The sequence below is a fragment of the Bactrocera dorsalis genome, chromosome 5 (genome assembly GCF_023373825.1).
Source record: "Bactrocera dorsalis isolate Fly_Bdor chromosome 5, ASM2337382v1, whole genome shotgun sequence".
In the NCBI taxonomy this organism is placed as follows: Eukaryota; Metazoa; Arthropoda; class Insecta; order Diptera; family Tephritidae; genus Bactrocera; species Bactrocera dorsalis.
This window is the reverse complement of record NC_064307.1, coordinates 66,411,947-66,435,794: the sequence shown is the minus strand read 5'-3', so window position 1 is coordinate 66,435,794 and position 23,848 is coordinate 66,411,947. Positions and strand designations below refer to the sequence as shown.

General features: G+C 35.2%; 1 protein-coding gene across 3 annotated transcripts in view; it reads right to left on the bottom strand.

Annotated features, from left to right (window-relative positions):
• The window catches only part of LOC105225975 (uncharacterized), a 110,285-nt gene that overhangs the window by 171 nt on the left and 86,266 nt on the right, over window positions 1-23,848 (bottom strand). The window contains exons 13-16 of one of the 3 annotated variants that reach the window (XM_049457452.1): window positions 8,792-8,872; window positions 2,257-2,343; window positions 187-378; window positions 24-116 (exon numbers count right to left, since the gene is read on the bottom strand). In XM_049457452.1, coding sequence (XP_049313409.1) covers window positions 24-116; window positions 187-378; window positions 2,257-2,343; window positions 8,792-8,872 — 453 coding nt within the window. Of the gene's footprint in view, window positions 1-23; window positions 117-186; window positions 379-2,256; window positions 2,344-8,791; window positions 8,873-10,360; window positions 11,265-23,848 lie in introns of those variants that run through there. The other 2 variants (XM_049457451.1, XM_049457449.1) reach the window with 2 other exon arrangements.

The following is a 23,848-nucleotide window of genomic DNA, read 5'->3' as shown; positions in this document are numbered from 1 at the left end:
TAATATTTCCAGCTTGAACTTACCTGGTGATGTAGACCCTCGACTTTGTTGCCGTCCACCTCCAGTATGAGTTGCCCGACTTCGAGGCCGCCCGCCTCGTATGCTGCACCGTTTTCCTAAGCAACGAACAGCAATAAAAATAACAATAAGCTTTTTGTATACAGCTCAAATACAAGAGTTACTCACATGGATGTTGATTATCCTTGGAAGCGGATGTTTTGTGTTAGCACCACCTTCGATAGCAATACCTAAAATTGGTTTAGTTTTCTTAACAGTAATGTGTAAGTTGCCTCTATGATCAGGTACGACGTTTGGATTGTGTTCATGTGTTTGTTCAGTCGTTGAACCATTTTGCTCGGCCGAAAGGCGTTGCATGGACTGTAATGGTTAGTAGAAAAATCAAACAACAAATTTAGATTAATATATTTTAGACTTCTTAAGGCAGGTATATATATGCATATGTATAAATATATATACAGTAAACTATACACATTTAAAGGTTGCCACAATTAACAGTTAGTTACTTGGTCGTTGGCGTTTAAAACGTCAAGAAGTAGAGTTAATTTTCAGGCACATGGAGTCATATACACTAAACCACCAGAAAAACAGACAAGGAATTTCCACATTGAAAAGTTAAACTTTATTTACAATTTGTACATTTTCAAGTATACTTTCAAGTATATTTTCAGGTATATTGAAGGTTAGGTTGGGTTAGGTTGGCACTTTATACATGAAAGGTTTGTATTTGCTTGTGGTTGAACTCTAAAAACAGCTGAGCAGCTCATGTAGTGCTGACAGAGTGGCGCAATAATGTTATAGTCAACTGGAATCTAAATGGACGAGGATTGCACCACGACCTTTGGTCTATTGTGCCCTGAAATATAAGTCTATAAGTGTCTATTTTTGCTTGAAAAATATGTCCTTGAGCGGCTGTAAAATTGTATGGAACAAAAATAAACCATTTTGAGCGACAAAAGGGTGCTCGTGTAATCACAGTCTCCAAAGGCTCCTAAACTCATAATATTTTGAGAAATCGAAGTAATGTCAAGAAAAGAGCAGATCTGCCTTTTGATTGGTCTCCAACTCTATACAGTCTCCAAAGGCTCCTAACCTCATCATATTTTGAGAAATCGAAGTAATGTCAAGAAAAGAGCAGATCTGCCTTTTGATTGGTTACAGTCTGACTTTTACGCTCACTATACGAAAAACATGCTCTCTATACGAATACGCGGTAATGATATTTGTGAGCAAAAACGTTTGAGTAAACAAGCAGTTCTCTATAGCTCAGAAAAGTTCAGTGAATATTGTTCTCTTATGTTGTGAGAGTTTGAGATCGCTTACTAACTTTCGTTTTCTCTTCTCCTGCTAGTTTCTAACTCAGAGTTAAGCAACAAATAGAATAAATACATTATAAGTATTTGTCAGCTTATAGTTAATTATTTGGTGTGTGTTTTCGGGTGTGGTATTTATTGTATGTAAATAAGTAAAAATAAGTATATTGACAAAATAATGGAACTAGTTAGTAAAACTGAGTTACTAGTTAACTAATATAGGTGAGAATTTGGCTAAGTTAGTTAGTTAGCAGGCAGCAAAATCAGTAAACAAGGAGCATAAGTATTTATATTACGTTTCGATAGAGTAAATAAGTCATAACAATTGGGTGTACTGCAAGGCCAACAGATAAAAAATTAAAAAAATCCAAATAATTAAAAAAAAAACAAAAAATAAATAAATAATTAATTAAATAATTTTAGGTTGCAGTGAAATTTTCGGAATTTCAGTTGAAAATATAGGGATGCAAACTTAGTGAACTGTGTAGAAAAGAGAGCGAGGGCGTTGAGAGCGAGAGCGCACGAGAATTGTAGACTGTAAATGAGTTTTGGCTGAGCATGAGAGTGAACAGATGAAACGCGTTGTGGAGAAACTTATTGAGAATCGTATATATATTATTGAGTTATGCTTGTTTTCGTTTGTGCGCTGCGTTGTGAGTGTGTTGAGCGTTTGTATGTATTTTGCAAATGTTGCTATGGCTTTGCATTTCTTTCAAATTTACTATAGCGTCAATTTGTTTAAAAAATTATATGTTTTCTAATTGAAATGGCACGCGCTAAATTGCTTTGTTTGAGCGAGTAGCTTTGCTTATTTTATATTTTTTAAATTTGCAATAAAATTCAAGAAATGAATATTCGAAATGAGCATAGAAAAAATATTCAACACTTAACGTTCTTACCACCATTTTGGCTTGCGCGCACTCACCTGATGCCTGCGTACACCTTTGTCGCCCAGCAGTGTGCCTCCCTCCTCCTTCATATCGAAACTTCTCGAGAGTTTTGTGGCCAACTCCTAGTTATTGTTATTGGTTTTTCAATTTTGGAAAATTATTTGTGTGCGAGTTGCGTATTCAAAGCCAATCGGTTATTTAGTTCAATTTTGCATTTGTGTGAAAAGTTTTTTGATTTGATTTGGTTTGTTTTTTGTTTTTGTTTTTGATTTTTTTTTTTGGTTTTTGGTTTAAGGCAAATTGCAGAGTAGGCAAACATTTGAAGATAAAAGGTAATAAAAAAACAGTTTTGCATAAGAATCGGTGTATTGAACAAAAGTAGTTTTCTTTTCAATAATAATGCATTGCTTGAGTAAAAGTTTGTAAATTGAATGCGTTTTACTCGTCTTCTTTGATTGAACTTTTTGTAAAAATTTGCAGTGGTTTCGAGACTGAAAACTTGTTGTTCTTTGGTGTTTGTTGCAACATATATGTAAGTATGTATGCTTGTATGGCTAAGTGTCAGATGAGGTTTGCGCAAATGTTGTACGAAATGCGGCGGACCAAATGCGCAAGGATTGAGGAAAAATATAGTATATGCTAGACAAATATATAAGTCCATAAAAAGTATAATTTTTTCAAATAAAAAAAAAAAATATTCTAAATAAAAAAAATTTGAGTTAAAAAAATTTAAATTTTTAATAAAAACATATTTTTTTTTTGAAAAAAATTAAAGTCTTAAATTAAGAAAAAAAATTTTTTTGCAATAAAAAAAAATATTTAATACAATTTTAATAAACTAATTTTTTTAAATATTTAAAAATTTAATAAAATATTTTTTTTTTTTTATTAAATATTTTTTTTTTCAAAATAAAAAAATTTAAAGCAGAAAATTTGTTGAAGTTAAAGTCTAGCAAAATTTTTAGCTGTATTTGAAAGTTGTGTTGAAATTGAAAAAAAATTAATGAATAAAAATTTTAAAAATTAAATTCAAGTTTAAATTTTAATAATAAAATGTTTGTTATCAAAATTACTAAATTATTTAATTATTATGTAAATTACAAAAATTTTCCCAAACTTACATTTCTTAAAGTTTTTTAAATTTTTTTTTTGCATTTTTGAATAAACTAAATTTGAGAAATTATATTCAAGCTTGAAAACTGAATAATGAAAACTAAAAATATAAATGAAATAGTTTAAAAATGTTAAATTAATTTAAAAATATAATTAAAAATTTTTTAGGTTTTTACAATTTTTTCATCAATTAATTTAAATTTGAAAAATTTATTTTTGAGCAAAAATTATATTCCATATAATTATTATAAATTATATACTAAAAATCAATTTAGAAAATTAAATTAATTAATTAAAGAAGTTAAATTAAGATTAGTAATAGGTAATTATCAAAAATTAATTACAAAAATTTAAGCTATAATTTGTAATAAAAATTTAAAAAAAATTATTTAAAACTTTAAATTAATATTAATTTAAAATACGTATTTTAAATATATTATTTTTTAAGCAAAAAATTATATAATAAAAATTTAAAATGTATTTATAAAATTAAAAATTAAACATAATTAATTTTTTAAATGTTCTAACTGATAAAAATTAATTAATTGTTAATATTTAAGTTAAAAAACATGTGCTAATTTTTATTAATTTAAAAAATTAGAGAAAAAAATAAATTATTTAAAATATATTAATTTTCAAAGTAAAATAATTTGTACTAAAAATTAGGAAATCAATTTAAAAATTTAATTAATACTAATTTAAGATATTTATCAAATAAAATATTAAATTTTTAAGAAAAATATGTACTAAATGTTAAAAAACAACTTACAAATTAAATTAATTAAATTAATTTTAATTTTTTTTAATATTAATTCAATTAATTAATATTTATTTAAAAAAAATTAATTTTAAGCAAAATGAAAAAAAGTATTAAAAAAATTAAATTAATATTAAATCGAAATATTTATTTTAGATTAATTCAAAATATTTATTTCAAAAATATCAATTATTAAAGTAAAAAAAAATTATAAGTTAAATAAAAAAACTTAATTAAAAAAATAAAATGTTATATTAAATATATTAAATTTAAGTAAAAAAAATATCTACTAAATATTAAAAATTTATTAAAAAAAAAATAATTAAATTAAAATTAATGAAAAATATTTATTTAAAAAATATGAATTGTTTAAATCAAACAAATTATATACTGAAAATTTCCGAAATAATTATAGCTTCCATTTTCCGTAAGCTTAAACAAAAATCTGTAAATGTATATATTATACATTTATGCGCCTATATATATGCCTCAAATATACATATATTTTCCTCTTAAACGTCTCTTTGGCGCTTTTCAGCTGAGCACAGCTGGCTTCGTTTTCGGCCGCGATGAGTTTTGTACGAGTAAATGAAGACATGAAGTGGCATAGTAGGTATGCATGTATGTAGTTATGTAGCTATGTATGCTGTGGTGCCGAATGATATTGTTTTTACTATTTGTGATGCTAAGACATTTACTAAACTAAAAGCACTAACTAAAATATCAGCTACTACGTTTTATTATTGTAAAGAAACACTACAACTACAGCTAACAAATTAGGTATTCACAACTCAAACTATATATTGTATATATAAATATATATATTTATTTATATAATGTGTGGCATGTGTCGGATGCTAAAAAGGGCGCGTCTAACGAAAAGGGCACATAACCATTGGTGATTAATTGGAATGTAGAGCAACTAAATCTATGCTAAATTTAAATAGACAGTTTGTTATGTTCACTTTAAATAAATTATTACTAAAATTACACAGAAAAAAATAATAAGAAAAATATATGTAATAATAATAATATAAAAATGCAATGATATAATGGTGATACTTTTATTATATAGTAGATTTGTATATATTCAAATTTTGTGTCATTTTTGTTTTTTACGTTTTTGAGAGCATAATTAATTTCTGTAGAATATTGATGCCTTGATATAAGTTGATTTTGTTCGCCCAGTTTGTATGCTATGGTGATGCGGTCTGAACAATGTCTTCAGAGATTGAACCATGGGCTTTGACAGTAGCAGATACCAAATTTCATGAAGATATCTATTCAATGAAAAAAGTTTTCATGCAAGCACTTGATTCTGATCGTTCAGTTTGTACGACAGCTATATGCTACTAGTCCAATATCGACGGTTCCTACAAATAAACAACTTCTTGACGAGGAAATTACGTCTGTCGAATTTCAGAGCGATAGCTCAATCATGGATGCATACTAAACAAGTTCCTATCTCTACACACTACCACGGATTTTCGAAATACTTTAGAATTGAATGAATTCAGTCCTCAGTATTGGTTTCACTTCCTGAGCGGATTAGGAAATGGGTGAGTTGAACAGGGATACAGTAGTGATTATGTATATGGATATGACCAAACTAGATAATCGTGTGATAGGTGGTGTCTTTTCAGCAGAAGTAGATACCTGAAACGCCTTTCGACTACCAGACCACTACAGTGTCTTCCAAGCGCAGAAATTAAACGAAGCCAATTAGAGAAAGAGCCAAAGCCAAAGTCAGAATGTCAGAATAATAAAAAACAGGTGTTTACAAGATGGGATATGTACCTATATATATATATACAGATAGTCAAGCGGCTTTGAAATCCTAAGAGAATTTGGATTTCATTAAAGATAGCAAAATACCTTGATCTCTTAATGGATCGAACAACCTTTTTCACGAGAAACCAACAATGCGTTCTAGATGATAAAGGTATTCCTGATAACTGCCAGACCAGCCGGAACAGGTACCAGTTAGATGGCGATAATTTCGGCCTTTCCTGACTTGCGTGAACTTCTACATATGACTCCATCCTCTTGGTTACTTTCAGATATAATCGACAAACATGTTCCAGATAGTGAGTCTCAGTGTAGTCCTATGTATTTAGTATTCTCAGATCTCCAAAAGAATGCTCGCTTGGAAGAAATTTTCGTTAAATGAAGAGCTGACCGCCGAAACTGCGGTCTATTTTGAAGCAAAGGACAAATCGATACTTCGTTTAATCAGTGAATCACCCTTGAAGGGAACTATGTTGAATAATAAGAACGAATTTTGCCAAAAAAAGGTGTCACGCCATAGACACGCCTGTATAACCTAATCTTATCAAAAGCACACGGTGGTTTGGAGTCCCCTCTGGTAATAGAGCGAGAAGATTTTAGTACCGGTGGTTTCAATTCCTGAAAATATTAGGGTTAAGCGGTGCTGCTGACGAAATTTATAGTTATAGGGAAAACATTTACCAACACTAAAATAAAGGATTACGGACAAAAAGACCCGAACAGCCCCACCTGCCTACCGAAACACTTTTTTAAATCTCAGGCGGCCACTTTTGTTTCATTGAGCATTTATTTATTAGAAACTCAGTGCTTTTTATAGTAAATACAGTGTTGATACACATAATAGAAACACTGCTGCATTGCTGCTCCATTTTATTACGTTTATTGGCGTATGATTCAAACAGCAACTAATTATGTTCCCAAATATGAAGCGTGAATGCGTTTGATCCACGCTCTTTACGCTGACTTCTATAAACCAATGTCGCTCTAGGAGTTCTGGTAATTTTTTTTTGGGTGACTCATGCTGAATTGTGCAATTATATTTTTCAAGCTGTTAAGTGTTTTACATATTTATTACAACATGATTACGTATGCAACGTGTTTGCTTAATTTACTGTTATTGCGTACGAAAATTGTTTAAATTTCGTCGCAGTTTTGCATAAGAATACAACTTTTCCATACTTACATTCGCTTTTATGCATATTTTGGGTTGTTTGTTTTTAGTTTGAACTTTGAGAAGTTGAACAAATGGGAAATGGAATGGCATGGAATGGAATGGAGTGGATTGGAACACCACAAAAAAATCAAAAAATAAATGAAACAAATTTAAATAAAGTTGAAAAAATAAAAGGCATTAAACACGTGACAATTAAGCAGTGTAAGTTGACTCAGAGTAAGCGCAGAGTTTGGTTCTGCATGTGAGTGTTGTGTGTGTGGGTGATTGCTTGTGGTTAAGGTAGATATGTAGGCATGCAGTGCTTTTTGTGTGTTGCCAGTAGTTGTGTATGTAGAGGTTTTGATTCTTAGTATGCGTGTGTGTACGTGTGGCAACTGTAGCAAGCAGCGAACGTATGCGAACAAAAGACTTAAGAAACAAACTTGCGGTGGGCGGCGTGTAGTATGCATGAGGACATTGAGGATGGTTGTTGTTGTAGGCAGCACGCAGTTAACAAACTCAATTACAAATAAGCCTACGATAGTTTTTCTTCATGACAACAGTGCAAAATTGGTTAATTAACAATTTTTTTTGTATTATTGTAAACTATTGGTTAGGGAAATGCAGTGCAACACTTGAATGCAACAATAAAGTTAAGTTAGTTTTTATAATTGTAATGCAATTTATTAGTTAAAATTGAGGTTAGATTTAATTGAACATTCGGGTTAGTTAATTAGTTAAGTTAAGTTGTGTTAAGTTAAGTTATGTGGAAGTACGTTAAGTTGTGTTCAGCTAAGTTAAGTAAAGTTAAGTTAAATCAAGTGAAGTTATGTTGAGTTAAGTTAAATTAAGTTACGTTACGTTAAGTTAAGCTAAGTAAGGTTAAGTTGTGTTAAGTTGCGTTAAGTTAAATTAAGTAAAGTTAAATTAAATTCAGTATTAGTTAAGTTAAGTTACGTTAAGTTAAAGTTTGAGTTAAGTTCAGCTAAATTAGGTCAAGTTAAATTAAGCTAAGTTAACTTTGAGTGGAGTTACGTTAAGTTTAGTTAAGTTAAGTAAAGTTAAATTAAATTCAATAGGAGTTAAGTTAAGTTACGTTAAGCTGTGTAGAGTTAATATAATTTATGTTTCAGTTAAGTTAAGTTATATTACGTTAATTTGAGTTGGGTTACATTAAGTTACGTAAAGTTGCGTAGTGATAATTTAGAATTGAGATAATATCTGTCAATTGAAGTTATTGGAGGCGTAAAAGTGCTCGAGGGTTCTGCTTTAAAAGTAAAGTTTAGTTAAGCTATGTTAAGTTAAGTAAAGTTAAGTTGTGTTAAGTTAAATTAAGTAAAGTTTGAGTTAAGTTGAGATACGTTAAGTTAAGTTGTGTTAAGTTAAATTAAGTTAAGTTAAGTTACGTTATGTTAAGTTACGTTACGTTACGTTAAGTTAAGTTACGTTTCGTACAGTTAACAGTAAAATTAATTTGTGGTAAGTAGAATGAAGTTAAGTTACGTTAAGCTAAGTTACGTTAAGTAGAGTTTTGTTAAGTTAAGTTACGTTAAGTTGCGCTGTGTTAAGTTAAGTATGAGTTAAGTTAAATTAAGTTAAGTTTGATTTAAGTATGTGTTAATTGTAGTTATTGCGGGCGTAAAAGTGCTGTAAGTATCTGTTTTAAATTTTTTTAGTATTTTATTGTTGTTTATTTGTGGTTGTTGTTGCTGGTTGCAAAAAGAAGAAATGGGAAAATGAAAAATACAATTGCACTTACAAGAGGCCGTCCCCAATACCATGATTTGACACGTTGTGTTAAACCACCCAAATGTGAACGTAGTCCATCTAAGTAGCCACCCTGAAAATGCACAATGAACAAACGAGAAAAAAAGAAAAAAACAAACACACATATTTTTTTTTGGTTGATTGGTTGGTTGATTGAATTGATTTCAATTGATTTTGTTTATTTTTTTGGTTGTAAGCGTTTTCAATTTCGTTAAAGTTGATTTCAGTTCAATTTGAGTTGCGAATTTTTTAAAATTTTCAATTTTTTTCGAATTTTTTTGTTACGAAATTTTTTTTTGTGCGAATTGGTAGTGGGAAAACAAAAGTTAAGTTATGAAAGAGGAAAGAAAGAAAATGCATAAGAATTAAAAAACGAAATACAACAAATTGAGAGATTTAACGATTTCTAAAATTCTTTTTCTGATCTCTTTTTTTAATTTCGATTTAATTTATTTTTTTAATTATTTTTTCTTTAATGTTAATTTTTTTAACCAATTTTTTTTGAAATTTTTTTAATTAAATTAATTTTTTTTAATTTTTTTCAATTAATATTTTCAAGTTAAAATAATTTTTTGAAATTTTCTTAATTAAATTAATTTTTTTATTTTTTTCGATTAATTTTTTCAAGTTAAAATAATTTTTCTAATTTTTTTTCATATTTTTTTCTAAAATTTTTATTTTAGTTTCTTCAAATTTTTTTTTTTAATTTTTTTAAATTTTTTTAAGTAAATTTTTTTTCTATTTTTTTTTTTTTTTCTAATTTCATATCTAAATATTTTTTTTTTGAAATGTGGATTCTATTCATAAACTACCATAAGTTTTTGCCATTACTTCATACCAATAAATAACACACTAAAATACAGACTAAGTAGTTTATAGTGTCTAAACAAGTAGGTAAGTAGTAGTATAGACAATAGTTAGAGCAGTAGTAAGAGTCACAGTTTCATTTATGATTCATAATTATTTATAAGTTCATATATAGTATATATATAGCGTATATATAGTAAATAGCGGGTACAGAGTTATAGAGTAGTCATAGACACGAAACTACTTGGAAAGTTTGTGAACGAGTTGATGTAGGCTTACAGTGAGCTGAGTAACAACATCTATCAAAAGAAACGACCTAAATTGGTAACTGGTAAATCGGTAACAACAACCTGATTAACACTAGCCATTTTCATTATACTTTAAACGACTATATTTATGTGTGTATGTACTGTACATTGGCAACTAGCCTTGTATATGTATGGTTGGGGTTATATATATGCGTGTTTGTGTATATATATACGATTGTGTGTATATAGATATGTACGATTGTACTACATGTATGTATGTTAAGAATTATAAACTAACACACTTATAAGTTATAAATCGGCAGGTAAAATGCAAAACAGTGTATCATCCAAAAAAGTCGAAAAAGGCTGTCGGACGTAATAACCAATATGTAATCGTTTTATAACCGAAACTCAAATTTTGTTTCATTAAGAGTGTCTGATAACCAATATATAACCACTTTATAACCAACACTCAAATCCAATATGAGTGTATGATGACCATTTTATAACCGAGACTCAAATTTTATTTTAATATGAGTGTATGATAACCAATACATAACCAATACATAACCTATGCATAACCAATACATAACCATTTTATAACCAAAACTCTTATTTCGTTTCGCTTTGAGTACTTAGATCGTTTTTCCTTCACCTTCAAACATATGAAAAGTGATGTTATGTTATTTTGCATTTTAGCTGACGAAATACTCATTTAAAACAACAACAGCTGCTAACTAAATATATTTTAATCAAGTTTTATATATATGTATGTACATTTCTAACTAATAATGGTAAGTTGCTTAACTAATTATGCGCGCTAACCGTTATATTACTGATAAGTCTACCTTTACTATGCGCGCTAACCGTTATAATACGGTTAAGATTACTACATAAATTCATAAAAGTAAAAAATTAACCGAAAATATATGTTTACATACAACACTGGGTGTCTAAATGCCTAGTTACCGCATACTAACTGCACTGCACTAGCACTGTTACTGCTTGATTTGTGTACTTCTAAACTAAAACTTTCGCAACTCGACACGCTCCACTAAAACACTAAACATATGACTTGATCATGCGGCTTGCGCCGTGTGTACTTTGTTTGATAAATGGTTCAGGTGCGTTGTTGTGTGTTTTTCTGTTTCGGTTATGGCACATTTTCACTCACTGAGCAAAGCATTTTACTGTAATGCATTTGCCTTGATCCCTGCTTTGCCTATGAAAACACCGATTTTTTCAAAAAGTCCAGCAGCCTATGCATACATGTTTTTGCTGTTTTTTTCTGTGTGTTTCAACGCCTTTTCGTTAGTATTATTGAGTTGTTTTAGTTGAGTTAAAATAGGCATAGAACTTAGAGCGTAGGAAACGGGATGGACTAAGCTATGTGGACAAACTTACCTGTTCCTGAGTGAGGTAGAGTTTTGGTAAGCATGTACAGTCACAGGTTGCAGTTTATTTGGAAAAAGAGGAGAGAGCGAACTTAAATTATTGAATTCGTACTTTTCAGTTATATTTTTAGTAAAGCTTGTGGTATAGAGTAAAATGTTGCTATATTAGGTTTTATGAATAATTTTTATTTAATATATATCAAGTACATATGTAAAAAAATATATATTTTATAATGGAATAATCCCAAAACTTTGCTACAGCACCGGCATGCAACTTTAAGTATACTTAGTTCAACATTATGTATACGTAGCTATGTACATATAATGAAGTTTTCACGACTAGTAAAAAACCAAAAAAAAATATATATAAGATTTTGAAGCTCAAAGAAAAGTTAATTTTAGCTGCATTGAAGTCAAAATACCCTTCATGTGCATTTCTTATGGCATAAAAAGGTATAAAAAGATACATATATTGATTTTGAGCGTTAAGTTTCTATGACAGCTATCTGCTACAGTGGTTCGATCTGAACAATGTCTTCGCATTATTCCTATACAAGGACATAATTATGTTTGATCAGTTTGTATGGCAGCAATAGTCGTTCAATCTGAACAATTTTGTAATGTTGTTGGCATGCTTTAAATAATAATCTGTGCTAAATTTCGTTAAGATGGCTTATCAAATAAAAAATGTTCCCATACAAGGACTTGAGTTTAATTGTTTAGTTTGTAAGTTGGGTATTATCATCAAAAACTAATCGTTTATGAAAAAAATGTTCGAATTTAAAAGTTTTGGACTCGAAATAAATAGAGGGATACCCGGATATCCTCCCACATCTCATTTCAACAGCCTCACTTGGAAAAGAACATCATTTTGACGATTTTCTCCTCAAAAACCGGCAATTTGGAACACATTTTTAATTTTCTAAATTTCTGGGTGAATCCAAATTTATTTTTTCTTTAATAAAAATATGCCTCATGCGATTCTGCAAATTTCTGCATTTTTATTTTTTCTCTACGACCAGTAGTTTAGAAGTTATAAGCATTTTTGTATTCGCTTGTATTCGGCGGCTGCTTGCTGCATGCTCCTGGTCGCCTGGTAGAAATCTGAGATTTTGGCACCAAATTGAAATGCATTTTTCCTGCAGTGGCGACGGATGCACCAAGAATTTTCATGATGTGTTGCATACTCTAAGGGGCAAAATTCGGGACACGGATGCGCCCATATGCAATACCCGGAAACCGGACCAGGTCGCCGACCGGAAGCGAAATAACGACACCACACTTCCGGCCCGCCGACCAAACCGGAAACGGGAGCTGCGAACCGGAAACACAACAAGGGAAACTCGAACCCATTTCCGGTCTACCATTTCCTGCCAGGCTGCGAAACCGGGGTGTGCGCACTTCCGGGGCCGCTTCCGCTCCCGGCCCTCCGACGTCCGGCCTGACACTTCCGTTTCCGGTTTGAGACTTCCGGTTCGGTTGGCAGACCGGAAGTGTGGTACCGTTATTTCGTTTCCGGTCGGCGACCTGTTCCGGTTTCCGGCCGTTGCGTATGGCCGCATCCGGGTTCCGAATTTTGCCCCTTAGAGTATGCAACACATCGCGCAAATTTGCAATGAGCCGGCGCCGCTGCGGAAAAATTGCATTCAATTTGGTGCCAAAATCTCAGATTTCCACCAGGCGACCAGGAGCATACAGTAAGCAGCCGCCGAATACAAGCGAATACAAAAATGCTTATAACTTCTAAACTACTGGTCGTGGAGAAAAAATAAAAATGCAGAAATTTGCAGAATTGCATGGGGCATATTTCTATTAAAGAAAAAATTAAATTGGATTCACCCAGAAATTTAAAAAAATAAAAATGTGTTCCAAATCGCCGGTTTTTAAAGAAATTATACTTTAAATGCCTTAACATTTTGATTACTTTACTGAATTTTTTCCCCCTACTATAAAAAAAGACTTGCTCGTTACGCTGATCACTTCCATACATATGTATGTATATTTACATATGCTCTTGAGGGTCTTCGTCGTTTCGGCTGTGTGTAAAAACATCGTGGCAAACTTTATATACGCTGTTAAGTAAATGAAAAATATTAGCAGAATTCGAGGACAGCTGATCAGACAGATGATCAATATTTCCTCAGACGAAGTTGGTATTATGTACACATGTTCTTTCAATACTTACACATACATACATATGTATATGTGCAACTTAATTTTTGTAGTTGCAATATTGTCTTCAAAATTGTAAAATATATAAGTTTAATAAAAGTGATTTTATTATCTCTGAGACAGAGATTGTTAAAGGAACAATAAAGATATTTCTTCTTGTTATTTACATATACATACATATTTATATTGAATATTCATTAATAATATCTGCCATAAATCTGCATTAAAAACCTCACCCTGTATGAATTCTGCATACTAGCTGCCTAAAAGTAGGCTTACTTCACACATGCCGCATATAAAAAGGTTGCCTTGATATACGCCGCCTAAAAGTATGCATATACAAACAGCCATGAGCTTAAGTTGTATTCGCGCTTTGAAACGGCGTGCACTTGCGCTCCAACAGCGCCATGAACTTGAACTCCGCAGCGAAGTGGGGCGCCTACAAAATGTGTGAATAATGTTCGTGGAAGTTGCAGAAACCTTCAAGCTTGTAACAAAAAAATTCCAATTATCGATTACTACTAAGCTCAGCAAGCCATTATACTTGGCAACTAACAGACGCGCTGCCACAACTTTGTACACGCGAGACATTACTCATGTGCCGTGGAGGGTTAAGGCTGCAAGCGCAACGAAGCAGCAATCAAAACAAAAACCGCTGAATGCAAAGGCAAGCCAAGCAGCCAGACGCTTAACAGAAGAATAAAGTGGAAACTTACGCGACGTTTGCTTGGCAAAGGGAAGCAGCGGCGGCGAATGACGAAAGTAAAGCAGGAGGCAGACAGCCAGACGGGCAATGAAAAGGCCAAGCAAGCAGTCAAACCGGCGGCTAAGCGCCAGCCAAGCAGACAGGCAGACAGACAGTCAAGCAGTCAGTTAGTCTGTTAGTAAGGCAGACAGTTAACGACTAAAGGCAAAGCGAGTGTGAATGAGCGTCTGAGCATGCATGTGTGTGTGTGTGTTTGTAATGAGAAATGTGCTGCGGCAGTGGGACGCAACTTGGCAAGCGGAGTTTCAGTGGCATAAAAAATGAGGCAAATCGAAATGCCGCCGGCGCAAGGCAAAGAAGGATATGGGTAAGCTGCTGTTGTTTGTTGTTGTTTTCTAGACACATACATATGTGGACATGTGAGTGTGCTTAAATGTGCTCACACGCAATGCATATTTTCATCAGCACACAGAGACTTGGATATACAGACATGTGAGCCGCTGAAGCTGCGCAAATCTGCTGTGGAAGTGTGTCAGTGTGTGTGTGGCGTGTTTGGAGATTGCGTAAAACGATGCGTCGTGTAGTCACTTATGCTTTACGAGCAGTGTTATGCAGCAGCTGTTTTTTATTCTTGTTGTTGTTTTTATTTTTGTTGTTGTTATTGCCTTTTTAATGCGCTGTTGCCGCTAAAAAAGTTCTGAATGCTTGCTGCCGTCGAGAGAACGACCGAGTAGACCATATTGCGACAGCCGTTGGCACTACAAATCCACACAGACACAAAAACACATACGAACATATATGTATGTATATATATATATACATACATATGTACATACAAAGGCAAATATGTGGCAGCGCAGCGCGCAAGAGTTGGAACGGTTGGGCTCAGCACCTGGGCGGTGGGTTTTTTGCTGCCGCTGCCGCCATCACATTGTAGCAGCTGCTGCGGCCGCTGTTTTGCCGCCAACTTTTTCCCAGGCTCATCAGTTTGGACCACTTTTTATTGCCGCAACGCGTAAAGTTACGGATGCTGCGGCTGCTTTATTTTGGCCAAACGGGCGTAGAGCGTAAATGAAGCTACAAAGAAATAGAAAAAGAAGAATAAAAAATTTAAAAAATAAAAATAATAAAAATAATAAAAAAATTAAAAAATTAAAAAAATAATAATAAAAAAATTAAAAAAATTAAAAAAATATATATATAAAAAACAACCGCAAACAAAAACAAAATCAGAGAACGAAAAGAACACTGCTTTTGTTATTGCGTTGGACTTTTTTTTGTTTTCGCTTGCCATTTATCCTTCGAGGCGTTTTAGAAATTTCGCGCTTGCAGTTTCGCTACGCTGCTGTTTTGTTGTGTTGTTGGCATTATTGTGTTATTTCATAGCTCTACTTTAGGTGTATACCTTGTCTTGGTGTTGTTGCAGTGCCACCGTGGCTGCTAAGCCCAGGCACATCCGGTTGTGTCCAAGCAGCTGGATTAACGACTACGTCTACGCCGTCCATTATTTATGCAACCAGTTGTTATGCAGTAGGATTAAATTACTTAGACTATACTGCATTTGTTGTTGTTGCTTTAGATAATAAGTAAACGCCACTCAATTTTTAGCTGCTATAGCAAACAGCGCGTTGTAAGTGCGCTAACTGAGGCGAAAAGGAAAGCATAAATGTATAGATTTGCATTTCAGTTGCTTTAGCGCAGAGTCTAGCCAAAATACTGCGCTAATTAGTCAGCTAGGGCTTGGTGTTATGCCACAAAAGTGTGTAGGCGGACGCTTCCGCTGGCTTTTAGGTTTGATTAAGTTATACAGGCCGGCTGCTACGTCATATATAAACCTACTGGTTGTTATTGTAGTTGTTGTTGCGGCAGAAAATCTCACTGATCTAATTTGGAGGTATGCTGCTTAGTTAACAGCCGTTGGCCGGATAAAAATCCGCCTGAGATCTGATTACGTAGACCCGACTGTCATGGGAACGGAGACCTACTGTGCCGGAGTAATGCCAGTTCATTAGCTTAGTTTAATGTGAGCTGAAGTATGCTTCAAGGACAACACTCTGACTCATGATTTTGACGACCTCGCATGTCTTTGGCTTATCGAATGACACTTTTGAGCTGGTCGTTAGGACAGTGACCGTCCCATCAGTCCATTGGTTCAGCTTAATTTGAGCTGAAGTATGCGCCATACAGCACGTTAATGCTTTTTGCGGCGACCCATAAGAGCAATTTGATATCTACTTCGTCTAGCCTCTTGAGCTGCAAAACTCTTAGATACGTAAGACGAGTTGTACATAAGGCAACAGAAGTTTCGAAGTTGTTTTATGTCTGTCTTCCTGATGCCAGTAAGCTGTGAGCTGCCAGTAGATCTGCAACCGTCCCGCGGTCCTATCAAGACTGTGTGAGTAAAAAGAAATTTTGTCGTGCTTCAGAGCTCTGGTTCCTGATCTTGACGATCCCGTATAGCCTTGGCTTATCGGATGGCACCTCTCATTAAGCCAATGACCGTCCCTCATGTTCTTCGAGACTCTGGCTCATGATCTTTGTGATTCCGCATTTCTTCGGCTTATGTATGGCACTTTTGAAGCTGTAATTAGGCCATGACCCTCCTGCGCTCCCTTCGAGACCATATAAGTGAAAAGCATACTTTTTTTCTACGGGGATCTCACTCATGAACTATCTGATTCGTATATCAGTCCTTTCGGAAATTTGATTATATATTGTTTTAAGCGACTTACGTATTCCTATGCCAGTTCGGTAGCCAGACAGACGACATTTTTAGCAATCCCAACATCCATTTTGTTTTCTGGAACTTCTTTCTGACCGAGGACCGACTGTTTAATCAGCCGGATGCTAACCTTGAGGTCTGGAACCCTGTATATATGCAGCAGTTTATCGGCAGCCACGACATCTACAGCCCCCCTGCTTCTAACGACATCCTCTAATGTAGGACGACGTGAGCTCAGTCGCTTTCCTAACCGCATATACCTCCGCCTGGAAGATACTGTAGTTTGAACGATTGCCTGAGATACTGCAGTATACCGACAGCTTGAGAGGTCGCCAGAGCTCCACCTTCAAACAACAGATTCCGGCGCCCAGTCCATTAACAAGTTCCGCTGGCCAGTCGCATGCTCCTAAGCAATTCACCCTCTGTTCCCTTAAAAGATTTTTTCACAAATAAAGTGTGAGGGTATGTGGTCTATTTTAACTACCAACCCCCTGCTAAACGAACTGGTACCGAAGTTCCTTTTGGAGAATTGAACTAACGGCACCAATATAGTATTTCATTTTGCTGCAAAACTATCCGCTATTATGTCGATTGGTGGTAGGATGAGTAACCTTACTGCCTTACATGAAATATGTAGTTCCAACGACAGTCGGGTTGGGTATATGCCGCTACAACAAAAACAGCAAGCAACGGTTGGATTAATGCCAGTTTAAGACGGTATTTTGTGGATTTTGGACTTCGTAAATCCCTACATTATCGTTGCTTTTTTGTTTACTTGAGTCTAACAGATAAAATAAAAGCTTCTTGATTTTCGCTTTTCGAGCTTTTACGACTTAAAAAGTTCAAATATGAAATCATTGTCCGCAAACTTTTATTTCAACTCGCGAGAGTGTATACATTTTTTCGCATAACTGTTTTGATTTTTTAACCGCCGCTTATCAGTTGTTATCAATCATTTTGCTTGTCGCGCAGTACTTAACTTATCAATTGCCGTCTTATCAGCTTTTAGCAAATTATTATAGACACAGTGGTGATATCATTCATGCCAAATTCTATTTACTGATAAATATTTGCAGTTGTTATTTTTAATTGCATTTGTCTTGAAAAGATAAAGTTAATTTATTTGTGTAACTTGTGTTGATACCCTGAACGGGGTATATGGTATATATAAAATTTGCCAGCTGATTTAGACATGCCCCTCTTCCATCTGTATATACTGGAATTCTTCCCTCAGTTTTAGAGATATTGAGCTGAAATTTTGCACACATCCTTTTCTCTTTAAGAAGCTGCTCATTTGTCGGAACCGTCTATATCGGATGATTATCAGATATAGCTGCCATACAAACTGAATGATCGGAATCTAGTGGTTGTATGAAAAACTTTTTTATTTTACAAGATATCTTCATAAAATTTCTTGTACGTTATTATTCAAAGCCACTTTACAATCTCCGTAGAAATTATTCTGATCGAACTACTATAGCATATAGCTGTCATACAAACTGAACAATCAAAATCAAGTTCTTGTATGGAAAACTTTTTCATTTGAGAAGGTATCTTTACAAAATTTGGCATAAATTATTATCCAAGGTAGCTCTAAAATCTCCGCAGAAATTGTTGAGATCGGACCACTATAGCATATAGCTGTCATACAAACTGATTTTTAAAAATTAAGTCCTTGTAGGCAAAACTTTTTTATTTGAGAAGATATCCTTACAAAATTTGGTATAAATTATTATTCAAGGCAGCTCTACAATTACCGCAGAAATTGATCGGATCGGACCACTATAGCATGTGGCTGCTCTCGGAATTGTGAACTATGTATATCAATATTCTTCTGCTGTCTGCTGTGCAATAACAGAACGCGCAATGTTATCTTTTGCCATTATTTATGTCATAACTCTCCATATACGTATTTCCATGTATGTATATGTGTATACAAATGCCACACCTTCGATTAGCCAACGCTTGGCTTAAGGTAAACACCACTAAAGAGCTAATATTGAGTTCTAAAACCGTTAGACGGTATTCTTTGCTTGTCTCTTCGTTAATTTACACATGACACATATCTTCGTACCATATGTACACACATACATATGGCTTAGTCGCTGCAATGTTGTTTACATCTGCCGCCGCTTACGGTAATTTCCATGGCATCACCAACTGCGTGCAGTCCACGACCATTTTCACTGCGCCGACTGACCAGCAGACAATCTCGTTATACCCGTTTAAGCTATTTACTCCATTTACTGGTGGCTACCTTTTTGTCCAGCGACAATGCAATGAAGATCAAAGGTTTATTTGCTATTTGTTGTATTATCCCGATTTGTCCATTACTCTCTGCCATTTTCCGAATTGCAGACACAAATCGACTTTCGCAAAGGCAAAATGTTCTTATGAAAGCAGCTGCTTTCTTTGCAATCAATACGCTTTGTTGTTGTTGTTATGGTTGTTGTTGTTGCAGCTGCCGCTTTGCTCAGTTGTTGTTAAAATGGCATAAAAGCTGGAGCTTTTACGTGCAATTTCCTGAGTGCCCTTTGCCTTACTCTGTGCCCTGCCGGCGTTGGTTGCTGTCAATTGTTGCTGTTGTTGTTGTTGTTGCTAACGCTTGGCTTCTGCAGTGCTTGGCATTGTTCGAGAACAAAGCAAATACTCAACAGCGACAGCAAAGTCCACGGTCAACGTTGCGGCCAACTGCAGTCACCAGCAGCTGTCGCTAAGCATCCAAGGCGGCTATGAAAAGCCGGAAATGAGCTCTACTCAATGGCCAGCTAAGCATTTAGTTAGTTAACGCTTTTGTGCATTATATGCTGCAAAGTGAGTAAAATCAATTTCTGTTTACAATTTTGAATATTATTTTCGTCACGGCCTGTTCTTGTAGACTTGGATATCAGGCCTTTCATAAAATTGTCGATCCTGGAGTCACTGGAACACTTAGCTCGTTTGCATAACTAAGCTTGGAAGATGTTTTCTTTTTTTGATATATAATGACACGAGATTGAGACTCAAATCATTTTAAGCTATTAATAGCCTCCGATAGTCTCGGATATTGGAGTCAGAGGAGAGGAGCTCCTAACTAGTTTGTATAACTAAACTTGAAAATATGACTTCTTAACGAGGTAGATATGATGGATTTGGACTCAATTAATACTCTCCTGTAGCCGCGGATATGAAGCCGTTTATTAAATTGAGCGGAACCTTGTCGAAACCTGGACTGAGTGGAGCTCTAACTCGATTGAATACCGAAACTTTGAAGATGCGAAGGCTTAACGAGGTAAATATGATAAAATAGGTATTGGAACTCAACTCAGCTAACCTCTTCATAACCTCCTATAGTCTTGCATATAAAGACTTTTATTGAATTGAGCAGAATCTGGTGGATCTCTGGACCAAGTGGAGTTCCTAACTCGTTTGTATGTCACAACCTTGAAGATGCAACGCTGTGACGTTATAACGAGTTATATATTATTAAATAAAGATTGGAGCTCAACTCAGCTAACCTCTTCATAGCACCCCATAGTCTTGGATCTGAAGTCATTTATTAAATTAAGCGAAATCTTGTCGATCCCTCGAGTCAGAGGAGCCCCAAACTCGTTAATTATAACCGAGTAATGAAGATGGGATGTTTTAACGAGGTAGGTATGATAAAATAGTGATTAGGGTTCAACTCATCTAACCTGCTTATTGCTTCTTAAGGTCTGGATACGAAGATTTTTATGGGATTGAACGGAAGCTTGACGACCTCTGGTTCAGTGGAGCCCTTGTACATCCTAACATTGATGATGTGACGTTTTACCAAGGTAGCTATGGTAAAAAAGAATTGGGACTACATTGGATATTAAGCCTTTAATCGAATGGAGCGCCATCTTGCCGATCTTTGGAGTCAGTGAAGTGCTTAACTCGTTTGTATAAGACTAAGGCTTGAGGATATGACATTTCAACGAAGTAGATATGATAAAACAAAATAGGGATTGGGGCTCAACTCATCTAACCTTAATGTAATGAGTTCGTATGACCCTTAAGACTCTTCCGAAATTTCTCATTTTCAGCTCTCTCTCTCTTTCTGCTTACAGCGGCGCACAAAAAACGTAACAGATATTGCATATGTTAACCTGAAAGAGCGCAGAGCTCTGACGCTGATGTCAACAAGCCAATAAATGCAGCGCCGAGCTTGCTTTACAGCGCCAATCCATAGCATGGATCACATGAAAGCGCTCAAAAGTAGTGCAGACAGCGCAGCGCCTACGTTGGACTTCGCTCTCTACACAGAACTGCCAAGCCGCTGCGCGCCATACTTTACAGCTGTGTGACACTGCCTGAATGCCGCCTTGCCCGCTGGCGCGTCTGCACAGCTGTGCCTGCGACCAGCGCACCGTTTATGGATGTGAAAGATACATGAAACCCATTTTTTTGTTAAAGCTGCAGCTTTGGCGCTGATTTCGGTGTTTGCTTGCTTGGTTTTTGGCTACCATTACAAACGTTGCTGTTGTTGTTGCCACCACACACACATACACTTAATCGACGCGCGATTTGATTTTTACTTATTTATTGTCCCACTGTGACCGAAGCGAATGCGAAACCACATGTGAAAACCAAAGCAAAAACAATAAAAATTACAACAACAGCAAACACTCCACATATGTACGTTGGTGCCAAGCAGTGGCGGCAGCACTGGTTGTGGCGGCTCTTTGGCGCTGCTCGCCTTTGTCGCCGCGGCAGCTGTGCGCTTTGCTTCGCACTGTTGGACTATATGCTTGGCTTTGTGCTTTCAAGGCAGCCACACAGCCGACTGGCCATCAGTCGTTCGGTGTTGATTACCGTGTGCGGTACGTTGTCTACTCCAACCTCCCAACCAGTTTGGCGAATCGTGTTTTGGCTTTCGAAGCGCAACGAGTGCTGTTCACTTGTGACTCCGAGGCAAATTAACGTATTAAAAAGGAAAATAAAAGTTTAGCAAGAAGTAATTCCGTTTGGAAATTGGAAATCGCTGTTGCTGCCACAACAACGTCGTTGTGGAATTGATAACAGTGCAATAGAAATCGCAGCAACAAATAAATCGCCAACCATTAACGCATACAACGTCAACGCGCGTCATTGTTTTTTGTTGTTGCTGGCGTCTACGTCGCGTTAAATCAATCAACAGGTGGGTTGCTATTGCAAAATACAGACGTACTCAGATATAACGTTGCACGTATGTGCATAAGGTGACTAGCGCGCTGTACGTGCTAGTGTTGTTTGGTTGTTGTTGTTGTTGTTTTGGCAATATTGCGTGCAATTTACGTGGGAAACGCAAAGTTTGGCGAAACTTCCGGCTAAGGCAATCGATGGCGTTTGCTTTGTTAGCTGGCTTATCGCTTTTATTTCGACCACTAACGTGCCATACGTGTTGATTTATGAGGCGAGCGCTTTTCAGCGCTTTTGTTGCTGTTTCGCGTATCGCTCGTTTGCACTTTGGCACTGCCTTTGTTGGCCAGACCAAGCGTATGTGCAACGTCTCGACTACCTTTTTTGGCTACGAAACTGAAACAGCCAGCCGTCCCGCAATAGAGGAAGCGAAATGTATGTGGCAACACTGGAGCAACACGCGCGGCTGCGGCAACCAACACACAACAAACAATAAACCACGAATTTTGTGCCAACCGTGTTTTGGTTTTATTTTAGTTTTGTTTTGCTTGCTGCAGCTTTAACACATGTGAGCGTTTTCAAATAAATTCGTATCATTTCTGAGAAATTAATTGCTCCAGACATCAACGAGGACTTTCAAGCAGTCATTGGCTTCAAAAAGTAACATAGCAGTTAATTATAAAGACGAGTGATTTTTATAAGTGTGTTGTATGTGTTTAGAGTGAGTGGCTACCGCACAGTGTGTAGAAATGTAAATTGAAACTAAAATACCCTTCATATATACTAATGATACTATACTAGAACTTGATTGGGCTCGTACAGTTTGTATGGCAGCTATATGCTAGAGTAGACCGATCTGAACGAATTTCTTCAGATATTGTACAGCTGCCTTTCATAAGAATCCGTGCGAAATTTCGTGAAGATCGATAGTATCAGTGAAACCCATTTTGAAAATCACTTGGACTCAAGAAAAGTGAAAGCACATTTGGTACCAAAATTACTAAATTTTTTCGAAAAACCGCATTGCGTTAATGCTTGTAAATCAATTCATTCCGACCATTAGGATGTAATGAAACTTATTATTAATGGCACTGAGTCTTGTGTCCATTCTTACGACCCAGAATCAATCGGCCGAATAGAGCTACAAAGGAGAACTGAAGCCGAAAAAATCCAGGTCAAAAAGCAACATAACATTGATATTTTCATCGATTATCGTGGTGTGGCGCACTACAAATTTCTTCCGACCGGCCAAACTGTCAACAATGAATACTATTTGAGTGTTAGGTGTCACCGGACCGGAATTTTGGGTCGACAACTCTTGGTTTTTGTAAATTATCGTGGTACCGTGGCATCGTTAATTCTTTGTGAGTTTTTCGCCAAATTTTCAACCAATAAAGTGTCGCAACCAACGTATTCAAGGTATGACTTTGCTCCGTGTAACTCTGGCTATTCAGCAAACTCAAACGACAGCCCCGGGGAAACCATTTTGAGTCAATAGAAGACATTAAATTTACTTTAACAACTGTTTCAAAGATTGGAAAAAACGTTGGCACAAGCGTATTGGGAACAAGATGGACTACTTTGAAGGGAACGACATAGTTTTTGAAGAAGATATTATGAATTTGAAAATTATGAACAAAGTCTTACTATTTTTTACTCATAGTACATAGTATGCTTTAATGGTCCGATAACAACAGCTCCGTCAAATGGAAAGATTCTTGGGTAGGAAGAGACCTGCGCAAACTTTCAGAATGATATCTCAAAAACTGTATGACTAGTTCGCATATATACAGTCTGGTTCTTCGACTGTTTTGGCTTGTCGGTACCATAAACATTATTCTAAGGTTTTCGAAAGTGCGAAGATATTTGCTTATTATTT